Genomic DNA, 14,547 nt, shown 5'->3' on the forward strand with positions numbered 1-14,547 from the left:
ATGGAAGGAACGTCGAACCGCATCGCTTAGGGACATAATGACGTAATGCCATTAATCGAACTATGTAGTGTAACGTAAAACGGGAACATGAAAGGTATATTCTTAAAGCAACTCATGTAAACACCTTAATCATAATATTATCTTACTCAGAATAAGGCAAATAATTGGATTACTGATGTCCATGTAAACGTGGTCACTCACAGACAATCAAAAAAGCTAATTACACATTTAAACCGCATCTTAATATTTCTAACGTTATTTATAGCACAATTCCATTTTGTTAGCTGTTCAGCGCTACTTTCTGGTTAGGAAATTAAATAATACACTTGCCAATCTTGTAAGTCAGCACAATTTTACAGTCTGTTAGGAACATCATTTCATTTGGGAATGTGTATGATGCTTCCAAGTGTATATTATAGATAAGAGTCCATATGTGCCCTGCTCTACCCATCAGTAGCAGAAAGCAAATATACCTGACTGGCCTTAACTGGTATTTAACTCCATTATCAACATTTGCCTTCATGAAGTTCTCAAGGTGAATGCATACCTTGACTCTAGGGGTCAAACAACTAAAAATCAAGTCAAGAATCTTGGTGTGACTCTGGAGTCAGACCTTAGTTTCAATAGTCATGATAAAGCGGTAACAAAATCAGCATACTACCATCTCAAAAACATTGCAAGAATTAGATCTTTTGTTTCCAGTCAAGACTTGGAGAAACTTGTTCATGCCTTCATTACCAGCAGGGAGGATTATTGCAATGGTCTTCTCGCCAGCCTTCCCAAGAAAACCATTAGACAGCTGCAGCTCATACAGAACTCTGCTGTCAGGATTCTCACTAGAACCAGAAAATCTGAGCATATTACACCAGTCCTTAGATCCCTACACTGGCTTCCAGTTACTTTTAGGATTGATTTTAAAGTACTGTTACTCGTTTATAAATCACTAAACGGCCTAGGCCCGAAATACTGTACATCGCAGATATGCTCACTGAATATAAACCACTTAATATAACAGACCACTTAGATCATTAGGATCAAGTCAGTTAGATATACCAAGGGTTCACTCTAAACAAGGGGAATCAGCTTTTAGCTTTTATGCCGCCCGTAGCTTGAATCAGCTTCCAGAAGAGATCAGATGTGCCAAAACATGATCAACATTTAAATGCAGACTCAAAACTCATATTTTTAGCTGTGCATTTACTGAATGAGCACCGTGCCTTGTCCGAACTGACTGCCCTATATTTCATGTATAATCAGTTTATTCTGTTTTAATTAACTTCAAATCATGTTTTATATAATTTTAAAGGTTTTTAAATTCCTTGTTTTATTGTTGTGATTATTTTTAGATGATTATTTTAATTATTTTTATGTAAAGCACTTTGAATTACCATTGTGTGTGAAATGTGCTATATAAATAAACTTGCCTTGCCTTGCCTTCATATCATTAGTGTTTAGTGAGTTTAGATAATGAAATTAGTTTTAGGCCAATAACACAAAGCCATTTCAGGTTTTTAATATGGATTTTCCTGTCTTCCCTATGTAAAAGTGACAGTAAACGATCCATCTCTATCTAACCATATAGCTTTTGATAATGGACAATGCTTTGATCTATTCTTCTTTGATTGTATCGTTGAAAACAAAAAAAGACTAAAAGTCAATGACTATATTGTTCATTCGGTGGTCTCCTCAACAGCAGCATTGTTACAACAGTTTGTACAAAAATGATCGAAACCTGAGATTTTCAGATCTTCCGATTGTAGATTTGAGATGACTCATCATTTTTCCATATGGCTGGAGTTTTGTTTATCAGGCATGACAACAGATCAAGTAAGTTTTTTTCATAGCTTTAGGCTGATGACATCTACTCCCTTCAGGAAAAAATATCTACTGCTGTTTCTGAGTCTGTGGGTCACATTGTTTGAGTTTCAGTCTGTTTGCTACAGTTGAACTTTATCTCGATGTGTGTGTGTGTGTGTGTGAGTGCGATGCCAAGTTTCAGATAAGACGCATGATTTGAGCCTTTGTATCCTGCTTATCTGTAAAGTTTTGGGTGATTTGGGGGAAATGAGCGTTGTGTCTCTAAATGTCTCATCTGATTTTCACGGTCAGACTGAAGACTCCCCTGCAGCTGGGAAATAAACCGCTTAAAATCCGTATGAAGTTTGGCGCATATGTCTTGATTTTTTTGTGTCCCAATTTCTGTGTAGACATACAATTTTAAATGCATACCTCATCCACCAATCCATAAGACTAAATATTAAAACAAGAGGTTGTAACTCAAGGTACAATAGAGACCATATTTGTACTATTCTTAGCAAAAAATGAATAAATAAATAAATAAATAAAGACTAAATTGATTCATTTATTTATGTAAAACAATAATTATTCATATTAAAAAACGTTTTCCTAAAAATATAACAAAATAATAATAATAATAATAATTTTATATTAATTTTAAAATTAAATTAAATTAAAATCTGGGTAGTTAACTTGTGGTTAAACCTCTTGGGACGACAATGATGGTTCTATGCCATTCTGAGGCACACACACTCACCGACCCACTATGTTCATGCAGTCCCGTGCAGAGGATTCAAAGCCGTCTGGGTTCATGGAGGGCAGGATGTGCACTCGGCTGCTGTTCAGCAGACGTGTCACCAGAGGGTCGGTCAGGTAACGGCTGGTCAGATAATCGATCAGCTGCAGCAGTAACACACGTCCTACAACCTTAACACAAAAACACGCAAACAGTTAAAAACATGATACTTCAAGACAGTTTGTATTGTGCTGTAGACAGAGGTGGACGAAGTACACAACTTCCTTACTTGAGTGAAAGTACAGATACTACTGGTCAAATATTACTCCACTACAAGTAAAAGTTGTAAAGACAGATTCTTACTTTAGTAAAAGTATTAAAAGTAAATTTCCTTTATGTCAGTTGTGCATTGTTTTATTGTCGTATACCTTATGCCACTGAAGCAACCTACTGAATACACTGAGTAGCTCACAGTATCAGTGGTATTAAAGGAGTAGTTCACTTCAAAATTTGAATGAAGTCAATGGGGGCAAATTTTGCAGTGAGCAACTCGTTTAAGAGCTTTATATGTTTAGCACACATATGTTTAGTTTAGATATAATCCTGTATGATCATTTAGCCTCATCCTAATTATCCTCATTAGCCCCCTAGTCCTATATGTATTTATGAGCAGTGTTCTTTTATTTTGTATATTCCCTTTACCAGTTTTAGCAGCAATTTACCAGTAAGTAGTAAGGTTCTTGTAAATAATAAAGTGTAGAAGCCATGTGTTTGTTGGATTTATTACCATTTGTATTACCATAATTTAACGACAAACATAAACTATAGCTAGTATAATGAAACTATGGTATGTTTAGTTGCTGTGGTTTTACTAAAGATTATTAATTGGAGTATGGTTCCTATATATAGAAAATGGTAAATTTGTGGATACTGTGGTTTTACTGCAAATACCATCCCTGCTGAAAAAAAACAATGAATTTTTGAATTAGAATGAGATTTTTAAATTAAATTCCTCTTTGTAGCGTGTTTTGGGTTTTATTCCAATAGGATTTACCATCCCAACAATAGAATCCATCACATACAAGTAGACAACAAGTATCCATAGTACAATTTCCACTATAACCACTAAAACCATTACATTTTATGTTGTATTTTGGGCAGGGTTCTAATGTTTTTATTTCAACAGGAATACTTCAACTATAGTAACTTCGGTAAAAACATCATTCATTTTCCAAATCGCTTTAAATGATAAAGCAGCAGATCAGAAGTTAACACGCACGTGTAGCTCAAGGTGTATGTGATGCTTATTTACCGTTTAGCCGTTATGCCGATCATTTTCATGACAATGTTTCTACGATCTTTGACTGATCGTAACTCACAGGTGATTACACCACACTTTAACATGTGCCTTTTTCGTCTTTTATTGTTCTATTTGCCTTTTTAGAGCGCTATCAATGGTGTAGCAGCGCCGACGTTTACATTAATTTGGCCATTCAAAGCTTGCCGGAAAACCGCGAGCTTAGAAAAACTGAAATACTTGGCAACAGTAAAAGGTCCTGGCAGATCGCAAGCCAGATAAATTGCGCACACAGGAAAACCCACTGCATAGAAACCATTTTCTACTTTTGGACCTTTTTATAAATGTAGTGGAGTAAAAAGTATGATATTTGTCTTTCAAATGTAGTAGAAGTACTCCGAAAAAATAATACTCAAGTAAAGTACAGATACTCAAAAAGTGTACTTAAGTACAGTACTCAGGTAAATTTACTTCGTTACTGTCCACCTCTGGCTGTAGAATACTAATGACTAACAAAATGGCTAAAAGGACCAATCACATTGCACAGTGAGAGGGGCCAACCAGCATGATGACCCGGCAAGCAAGTGACAACATGTCTTGTAACAATAATAATAAAACACTTGAATGTATCTATTATCAACCCACATTATTAAACATGTCAATTTCATTAAAAATAAACAGAGTAGCAAAGCTATGCTGGAAACTGCTCACAGGACCTGCTGCCTGAGGCACTCATTTAAAAATAACACACGGATCAACACTACAGATGGTCTTGGTCTGCAGTACGTGTGTGAGTGTACATGTGTGTGTACAGCAGAAAAGTTACAGATTTTTTTCCGAAAAATGTCGCTGAGTGAGATTTGGTTAAAGTACACGCTGTCTCTCTCTTTCACACACTCACAGAGAGCAGATGATACAGTGAGACCTGTGATTACATGCCACAAGTTCAGACCAGCCGAGCCGTGGGTTAAACTCTGACTGCCCCTGTGTTTGTGTGTGTGTGTGTTGCTGCTGAAACAGACTGTAAGCACACAGCAGTCATCTGTGTAAGAACACACCTTACAGCGGAAGGCAACCGAGTAGAAATAAAAATATGACATACACAAACACATATATAAAACATTTAAAGACATTTTTTTCCCTAGTTGTTGTTCCACTATAACGTTTTGTACTGTTTTCTTTTCCTTTCACTGTTCTTGTATGTCGTTTCAGTTTCTAGAAAAAAAACATACAGGGGTCCATATACAGTAATTAAAAAGCTGGGATTTAAATTAAATTTGTAAATAAAAAGCTAGTTTTGAAACGTTTAAACTGGAGATGCACCGATACTAAATTTCGCCACTGATACAATAGCTGATTATTCATAGTGAAATCAGCCGATACCGATTTTCTGAATGTTACTAATTCATATAATGACTATTAATACTCAACATCAAACATTCTCTATATACAGACCACAAATTCATTGCATTATCCTGTCCTTTTTGATTGACAGGATATATCGCCCCTGATCATCCGATAACCGATAGTGTGAAAATTTGAATTCTTGGCCAATATATCGGTGCATCTCTAGTTTAAACACTGGAAATGAAAACATTAAAAATAAGAAAATATTTAGGATTCAGCACTATTTTTAAGCCATTACAATCTTATCTCGCAGGAATTCGTAACTATTTTACGAGGTGGCGTGTCCAAAAACATACAGTTATTAGAAAAAGCAATACTGAAGCCCCTCCCCCAATCCCATCCCTAAACCTAACGTCACTGGCGTGAAAGCAAATCGTACTAAAATGTACAAATAAGATCGTACCTATTCATATATATTAGCCACCTCGTAAAATACTTACAAATTCCTGTGAAATAACCAAGAAGCTAACTGGTGACAATGGCCATTAATTCCTGTGTAAGAATAGGCAGATTTCTTTGCTTTGAAACACATTGGCTGCTTTTTGGAACACTTTCAGATCATGCTAGGATAACATGGCCATCTGGTTTTGCACAAACTTGTGGAGTCAATACCCAGAGCATGATGCTATTAAAGCAAAAGAGGGACAAACCAAATACCAAGATCATTCATATTAAAATTTACAAGTCAACTTTTCGCTCAGGTTAATACTAAACTTATTATATTTTAAAACTCCAAAAACATCACTGTACTGTAAACCATTGGTTCTCAAACTGGGGGCCGTGGCCTCCTGGGGAGCCCCAAGATGGTTCCAGGGGGGCCACAGATTTTGTGGCATTTTAGAAATACAGATATTTATCATAAATTTTGTGCAATCAAGCATCAGAAAAACAACACCACCAACCAAAAGAATTAATGTTTTAGCATTGTTTAACTGAATATTTTCTTGGTTTAATAAAAATTATAAGTCTTCATTTGGGGGGCCGCAAAGCAATGCACTCTACACAAAGGGGACCTTACAACAAAAAGTTTGAGAACCACTGCTGTAAACGCATGGTACAACTTAAAATTTGAGACTGACTACAGATCAACTACTAACAAAAAACAAAAAAAAACCATGAGCAGATAAACAGGCAAGCAAACAGGAAGACATACAAGTTAGAAGAGAAATATAAATAAGATTGAGACTTCATTTAAGGACCCATTTGTCACTGTGAAACTGTCTTGGAATACTGTGTTTGATACGCTTAGTTCACTTGTCACCATCAGCTTTCACTTACTGACACAATTGAGACAGAAAAAAACGAGGAAAAACATCTGTTTTAGCACAACATACACTGTTCCAGGAAAAGAGTAAAGTTTGTTTTCCTCCCACATTGACACATCCTAAAGTTCTTGTGTTTCACTTTATTTATTTTAACCCGTAAAAAGCAAATTTGTCATTTTATAGTTTGCACTAAAGCAAATTGCTCTCTTTAGAGATTAGATGTTGATTTATCATTACACTTCTCAGTTAAAACGTCTTTGACGTCATTGATGTGGCCTGACCCTTCATTGATGTGGTTTGGTTTTTGTTTACCGTACAATTTATGTGGTGTCCGTCCACATAACTGCACAATGTGGGTAAAAACAGCTCCACTGAATGGAACTGAGGCAAGGAGATCTAACACCGGTGAAGCGACTCCTCTTCAAACAACCACATCAACACAAACAGCACTCCCTCAGTTTCCTCAGCACCATAACCACCATCACAGGGCTAAAAATCAACAAGGCCTGAAAAACAGCCATGAAACGCTGAAGCTTCTCACAAAGCACCCTGATCATCACACTTGAACAACTCTTTATCAACTCAAAGTGTGTGCATGTGTGGGTCTGTGTGAGGCAAAGTTGTTAACACTTGTTGAAACGAAACACCTGTGAGAAAGAGGTAAAGGTAGAGGGGTCCGGAGTAAAAAAATTAGCAGCAATTCACAGATTTACACAGGATGTGCTGACACATTAGCGCACCGTGGGCTTATTTGGCTAGCACAGTAGATTCCTGATATTTCTTCTTTTATGTTGCGAAACGTTTTGTTCAAATGTTTTTTGGGAATCTGACAGACGTTAATCTCAGACGGCACGCCTACAGACTGACCACATCACAAATATTGCACTCAAAGTCAGCAAGCGCTTGCGAAAATCACGTTACAATATGACTGTTATGCAATTTTCTGAGAGACTGTGTATGGATTTGTATTACATAAAAATGGCGTAGGTGCATAAACAAAACTTGTATTGTCATGATTCAAAAAAGACTTTTTGGAGTATCAAATAATCGAATAATCCCTTTTAATAACCCTATTGAAAAAAACAGCTAAAACCTGCCTAAACTGGTCGGCTGGTTTCAGCTGGTCTCCCAGCCTGGTTTTAGCTGGTTTAGCAGGCTGATTTTAGAGGGATTTCGGTCACTTTTTTAGCTAGTGAAGATGCTGTTAGCTGGTAAAACCCAAAGAGCCACCAGCTAAAATAAACTGAACATCAGTTTGACCAGGCTGGATGACCTGCTTAAACCACAACCTATAGAATCTATTCAATAAAATTGAGGTAACGAATTCCACTCATTTTGTTAGAGTGCATTCTATCCGATATTTTTGAGTAAAGAGTATCTAAATTTATGAGCTAGAACACACTAAAAGAAATTGGGTAAAGTCTACCTAATACATTATATGACTAATTACTTAATAAAATTGAGTAATTTTTACCCATTGCCATCAGGCAACCTTCATCTACCTAATTATTATTAATAATAAATAATCAATAAGAATAATGAAACTTTACATATTACTTATTTAGGGAAGGTTGAATTTACCTAAATTTGGTCACACAAAACACAAAAGATTGAATCATTTACTTTTTATTGCGTAACAGATAACAAACATTTTCCACATACTTTGCAGAGTCAATTCATTTACAATACAATAAAATAAAACACCAAGAATAATACTCTGTGTTCTGATGTTTATTTATCTTGGTCAAATATACGCAAATTCTCCCTGCGTGGTCTTCTGATGTTTCATAGTGTGGATCTATCTGTGAAAGAAAAGGTCAGAAACTCAGACATTAAATGAAAGAAGCATGCAGAAAAACACGCACATAACTCCGTAAATAAGAACAATACCAAAATAGCTCTATAAATCCTTCCCTTGTAACATTGTGGCCTAACCAGATGATACAGAATCCGCAACATTTGAAAAAAGCGCTTTTAAAAAGCGGCTTCATTGAAGCGGCTAGTAATGAGGCAAAAAACTTTAAATAACACGGAAAATTTACCTTTTATAGTCGCGACTGGAAACCGTGTAAAACAGAACCTACATCAACAGAATGAAATAATATTAATATTCCAGCTGTTTCTCTCCTCAGACCCCCCCCCCGCCTATTTTTAGCACATCACTTGCACGATCCTGTCAGGCAGGTGCTGACAATACAACACAGAAGCGTGCCAATTACACATTTTTGCTACAGTATATTACAGTTATATGAGTAAACATTTGCTTTCATAATGATATCAACACTTTAAACAAAACATACCTGTAGCTCGACACTTTCGCGTTCCACCAGTATAACGGAAGATGATGATTTGAATCCCTTGATTCCCGCCTTGAAGTTGATGCATGCGCACAGTTCCATGGCTAATATTTTAGGGTAAACTTTACTCAATATTTGAATGTTGTCAACTATTAATCTTAACAAATAGGTTGAATGTACTCATTTTTATCTATTTTACTATAGCTAATATCTTTAAGTAAAATCGAACTGAGTTTCATGGGTTGTTTTTATCAATCATATTGAGGAATATTTTAATTTTTTTTTAAGGTTCCATTGTTACTCTAAACAGGTAGTGCGGGTAAAATGTACCAATTCTTATTTATTAAACCTGCTAAATACTATAGTTAAGTCAAATCTAACTGATTTTAATGGGTTATATTTAACACCCTGCGGAATCATTTTTTAAAGTGCTCTATTTCCATCTTAAACCGGCTAAGCCCAGCCAACCAGTCTAACAATGCTCGCCAAGCTGGAGTTCATCTGGTTTAAGCTGGTTGGTAAACTGGTATTCCTGCCGGACCATCTAAAAAAAACCCTCTAAAAACCGCTTAAACCAGCTAGGGCTGGTTTAGCAGGAAAATTTTGTTAATTAAAGGCTGTTCAATTGAGGGAGAACAATTATTGTGCCACACTCTGTTTTGCAAGAATTGTCTCATTTCTTTTTATTATTTTTATATTATTTGTAAGAATGTATATGCATTAATACTTTATATTTATTTTTTATTAAGTTACAGTGTTAAAATGACATCAAATGTATTTATTATTAATTTATTTATGTATTATTTATTAATTTCCAACATGCCATAATTGATCGCTTTACAACTATGAGGTTCTCTTTTTGTCTAAATGAATGGTTTTCTGGCAAGAATAAGCTGCAAACGTTATGCTAACAGTCCAAAGTCTGTATCTGTGAGTATAAAATGGTAACTGTACTGTAAAGACTCTAAAATCAAAAACAACCTAAACCAGGGAGATTAGGCATGGATCTACGTCATTCCATAGATTACTCAGGCACGTGGCCTGCGTGTTTACATTGGCACGTTTGTGCAGTTCATGTGTGTGTCAGTTGGCAGTTTAGACAACAAGAAAACTCCAAGATAAACACTCATACACACTATACCCCCAGCTTCTGTCAAGACCTCCCAAATTCCGGCCCCTCATAACTCTCCAAATAAAATTTAACTGTCCCTAAACCAGACCAAGTTGTCCTTAATCAGATTGAGAGTGAAATCGAGAGAGAGAGAGAGGCGGAGAAGAAAGCCACTGTTGAAAATCTCTGGTCGGATTTAGAGCGGGCTGTAGATTCACAATCACGCTTTTATGCAGCGCCGCTTGTGCAGGCAGTGGGCAGAGTCTGGCTTCAGCTGCGCGGAGTGGAATAATTTAAGACACAAGTAAAACCAGAGCTGAAAAAGGCAAGCTAGTCACACTACACCGACTCTACTGGCCAAAGGTCATTCGACCCAGTGTAATACATTCACCGGACTTCACCTTTCTCATGAATGGCTCTCAGTGTTGGGGAAAGTAACACACGAAATGTACATTTTGAAAGCTAACCTGTTTATATAATAACTATAATATAAAGGTGGCTGCCTGAGATGGAGAGGTCAAGGTCTATACTTAAACCTACAGCAAGTATTCAACTTTGATGTGCAACATTTCCTGCACTTTTTGTAAAACCAGTACAATAAGTAATTTGTAAAAGTACTCCTATGTAAACTATTGCATTGAAAAGGATTTAATAACTTACACAAGAACGCTATTGTGAAATTCAATCTAATTTAACATCTATTCCCTTCTCTTCATGTCTGTTCTCATCTCATCATTCATTTGTAAAATCTCTTTCACTATAAAGAGATTTTATGCTATTCAGATTTTATACAAATCCATGTTTTCCTGTCCTATGAGGTCACAGGAGACACTCAACCAATCATTGGAGCTCCTGTGTGTTGTGTGCAAAGGTTTGGCACACCTCACAGTGAAGTGACTCATGGATTGTTTGAGTAATGTTTACGTGTTTCTGTTTCTGTTAGTGTGTGTTGATGTGAGCTGAAGTTTACAGTTATTTCAGATCCACCTCCCATCCTAAATGCTTGAATAGTTTGCTTAGTGCTTCCTCGCATTCGCGTGATTTGAACAGTGCTCCGTTTCAGACATCCAGACAGGATGCCGTCTAATTAGGTGACACTGTAGTGCTACAGATGCCGTCAGACAAGCGATGCTTTGACTGACCGACTTTAAAGAGCCATCAGAACACCGTGGCTAACCATGTTGATCATACAAATTTTAGGAAAAGCTTACAGCAACAAGTTTAATTGCACAAATATATATATAAAAAAAAGAAAATTAGAGTGATGATTGAGATTAGATCGTGCTGTTCTAGGTGTTTGCTTACTAGCCAGGATCAAAAGAGTATATAACAAAACAGCTGCCGCTAGAATACATCGGGCCTGGAAACAACGCATCTCTTGTCATAAGGCTGCAAAATGAATTAAAAAAAAAACAAGATTACAATTAGGGGTGTAACTATTACTTGGCTAAATTTCTGTGCATTTTGGCATTTTTGCGCATTAAATGCAGTGGTGTATGCAGCTTGCATTCACTAACCTAAATAGCCAATAACCCAAATAACCTAAATCCCCCAACCTCAAATGGATCATTCCAATCACAGTCTCAATTGAGCAAATTTATCCCACTCCCCCACCCACAGAGACAGGAAGTGCTAAATTTACAATGGTTCTAAGTGGGAAAAATATCCCCCCTAAACACCCCACCCTGAAATTTTTCCGGTGAGTGTCACAGTCCACTGCTCTTCACATCCACCCTAGCCTGTTCCACTGACTGCAATGCTTTTGTGCACGGACCCCCTTTCCCACACCACATGTACCCCTTTAGACTGCCATTGGCCCCCTCTCACTTAAACAAAAACTAAACAAACACATAGCGGGATCTATTTAAGGAAGTCTCCTATTCCAAATTTAGCCCTATCTAAAGAAAACAGACATGCAAGCCCGGGTCGTTTGGAATCAAGTTATATGAAACCGCACAATAGCTCAAGCTTATACTGCTGCAAGTCATGGTAAATTATAACGGTTTTCAATAAATAACAGAAAAACAGCTGCAAGTGTGCATGCATATCCAGTACGCATTACCTCGTTGCCGTGCATGTTGCCCACATATTTGAATTCTGGAATGCCTCTCCGATGCTCTCTGGGGTGTTGACCTAGTATTAAGACCCAGAGTTCTCTTCCTAAAAAGACCAAATGTAAATGTTAATGGACTGCAAACAACCGTTTCAATAAGCGAGCCGGTGCATTTTCAAATGAATTAGGCGTCCGTGGACCTTGTGCTGGTCACATGAATAATGGGTCACTGTTTTCATTAGTCACCAGATACTCAAATACTGTTTTTGCATAGTTCGGGCTGGTACCAGGCAACTCAATCCCATGTAATCTCACGTCTAGCGCTCATTCACACTCTCTCTCTCTCGCTGTCCGTCTCTCTGAGGACTATTGTATATGGAGGTCTCACATTCATTGAGCAAGTTTAAGCATGCTTCCTATGGGGTGAACTAGAGGAAAGAAAAGCTCAAGGCCAGCTTTAAGAGAGAAAATCATTCAACCCCTTTTTAACGGTTCCTACTGATTTTCGCCAGTAAGAAATTTTAGGTTTTCTATCTACAGTGGTATGAATATAAATGCTATTTATATGCTATATTTAATAAATATGGCATTTTATCAGCTATTTTCTTGAAGGACCACCCTTGAATACTTTTTAAACAGTATTTAGCATTTCAACAGTATCCCTTTTATTCTTGCCAATTATTGGCTTTTATTTTGAATTTTTTTGTTGTTGTTGTTGTTTGTTTTCAAACTGTTAATATTAATATGCAAGATTTTCAGAAATAAATATTTTTAACGTGGCATTTGCATATGGTGTTTTAGGTAATCATTTTAAATTGTTTTAAATTTCCTGTACTTATTGGTACAGCCTCACCACTAGACGTTTTTATTTTGTGCAAAATGATCTCGGTATCTAAAGGTCCATCCTGAACCTCCACTGGCGCCAACGGTAGCTGTACTGTTTTGCCTGAACTAAGCATTTGTGTGTGTGGTCCATGTCAAGTCCTCTGAGGTGTGGCCTTTGAAGTCTCACTCTCTTCACAGAAGCCCCATTGATCAAAAGAGGATTGTAATGCTTCCCGTTTCCTTGCGGGATAAGCGTTTCGGTAAAGATACCCCAAGGTTATTCATACAAACAGCAGCTTTCTTGTTACATATTGCTACCAAGCATGCAAAACCACCTTTAAAACTCTCTGAAATTATTCGCTGGATATTATCATCCTAAAGTCAACATGATATGAAATTGCCAACTGAACTGTCACTTTATTTTAGTAAACACATATTGCTAACATTAGTTAAGAAGGAGAGTTGTTTCAGAGATTGAGTGTGCTATTTAATTTTGAGCCAAGACTACAAAGAGTCTAACCACAACAAAGATGCCACATAAACCTACAAGAATAAGAAATCATTGCATAAGCTCCATCAGAACTTTTTGGTCAGAGCGTCCTTACCGCATACATGTTTAATTCAATTCAATTCAATTCAATTTTATTTATATAGCGCTTTTCACAATGTGCATTGTTCCAAAGCAGCTTTACAGGAGCAAATAAGAAAACACAGAAAGGTAAAACACAGCACAGTGCATGGTGTTTATAGACCAAGCAAGATCATTATAATAAATAATATCTAATAAATAAATGAATAAATAAATAAATAAAGTCTCCCGGTGAGCAAGCCAACACTGCACTGCTCTGCTGTGGCGAGGAACCCACAATTCAAACTGATGTTTAAACAAACCCACAAATGTTTAAACAATTCAAGTTACGGCTTTGTTTACACACAATTGAAACATATGTTTTTTTATGTGATAGGAATTTAATAGTGGCTTCTGTTCACACATAAACTCAAAACAGATAAATGTAGATTTACAGTATGGCCCAAACTGTAATGGTCTCAATGTTCATTTGCTTCAATTTGCTGTAATAAATTCAACACTGCTAGTGTTAATCTACCTGGACATTTTTTCTCCCAAAGCTATAAAACAGTAGGAGTTCTCTTGGATCATCTTGATTTTTTGCGAAACTATAACGGAATATACTTTTTTTTCCAAAATCACAGTACTCAAGAGCCAACTGCCCCGTTACATAAACCCTTGGAGGAAATGATATGTCATTACTTCCTCAACCAACATTGTTTTTCGCTAAAAGATCTAAAAGCTCATTACTTCTGTTCATCAAACAGGACAAAACAAAGCACAGAATTATGAATGATTAAGATATTTCAAGATTTTCGTAATCTTGATTTAAACCTCAGTTTGCAAATGCCGTTTTGTCTGGGTTGATGATTAGCGTTGTGCTTTAGTTAAGGCCTAACAAATCAAGCAAATAAAACAAAATATTACATCAGAGATAATCATAACCCGTGTACCCTTGATGCCACCCTTCGTGCCTTGATGGGTAATTGTAACACTGATTAGACAAAGACAGCGAGGTCAACAAACAAGGACAGTCTTCCAGACTTAGCAGGTGGTGTCCTGGATTACTGGTAGTCAACTCGGGTCTTTCATTTCCTGCCCTTAAATAGGCAACACAGAGGGATTAGTACAAGAGGTTAGTTGGACGGGGCAAGAGCCCGCAATGGCTACACAATGTCTTTGAGGTCTGAT

General features: G+C 36.8%; 1 protein-coding gene across 1 annotated transcript in view; it reads right to left on the reverse strand.

Annotated features, from left to right (window-relative positions):
• cpm (carboxypeptidase M) overlaps positions 1 to 14,547 on the reverse strand; it is a 35,089-nt gene that overhangs the window by 15,281 nt on the left and 5,261 nt on the right. Inside the window, exons 3-4 of the mRNA XM_057323809.1 lie at positions 11,973 to 12,070; positions 2,555 to 2,724 (exon numbers count right to left, since the gene is read on the reverse strand). Of these exons, the coding sequence (XP_057179792.1) occupies positions 2,555 to 2,724; positions 11,973 to 12,070 (268 nt within the window). The remainder of the gene's footprint in view (positions 1 to 2,554; positions 2,725 to 11,972; positions 12,071 to 14,547) is intronic.

The sequence above is a fragment of the Triplophysa rosa genome, linkage group LG24 (assembly GCF_024868665.1).
Source record: "Triplophysa rosa linkage group LG24, Trosa_1v2, whole genome shotgun sequence".
NCBI lineage: Eukaryota > Metazoa > Chordata > Actinopteri > Cypriniformes > Nemacheilidae > Triplophysa > Triplophysa rosa.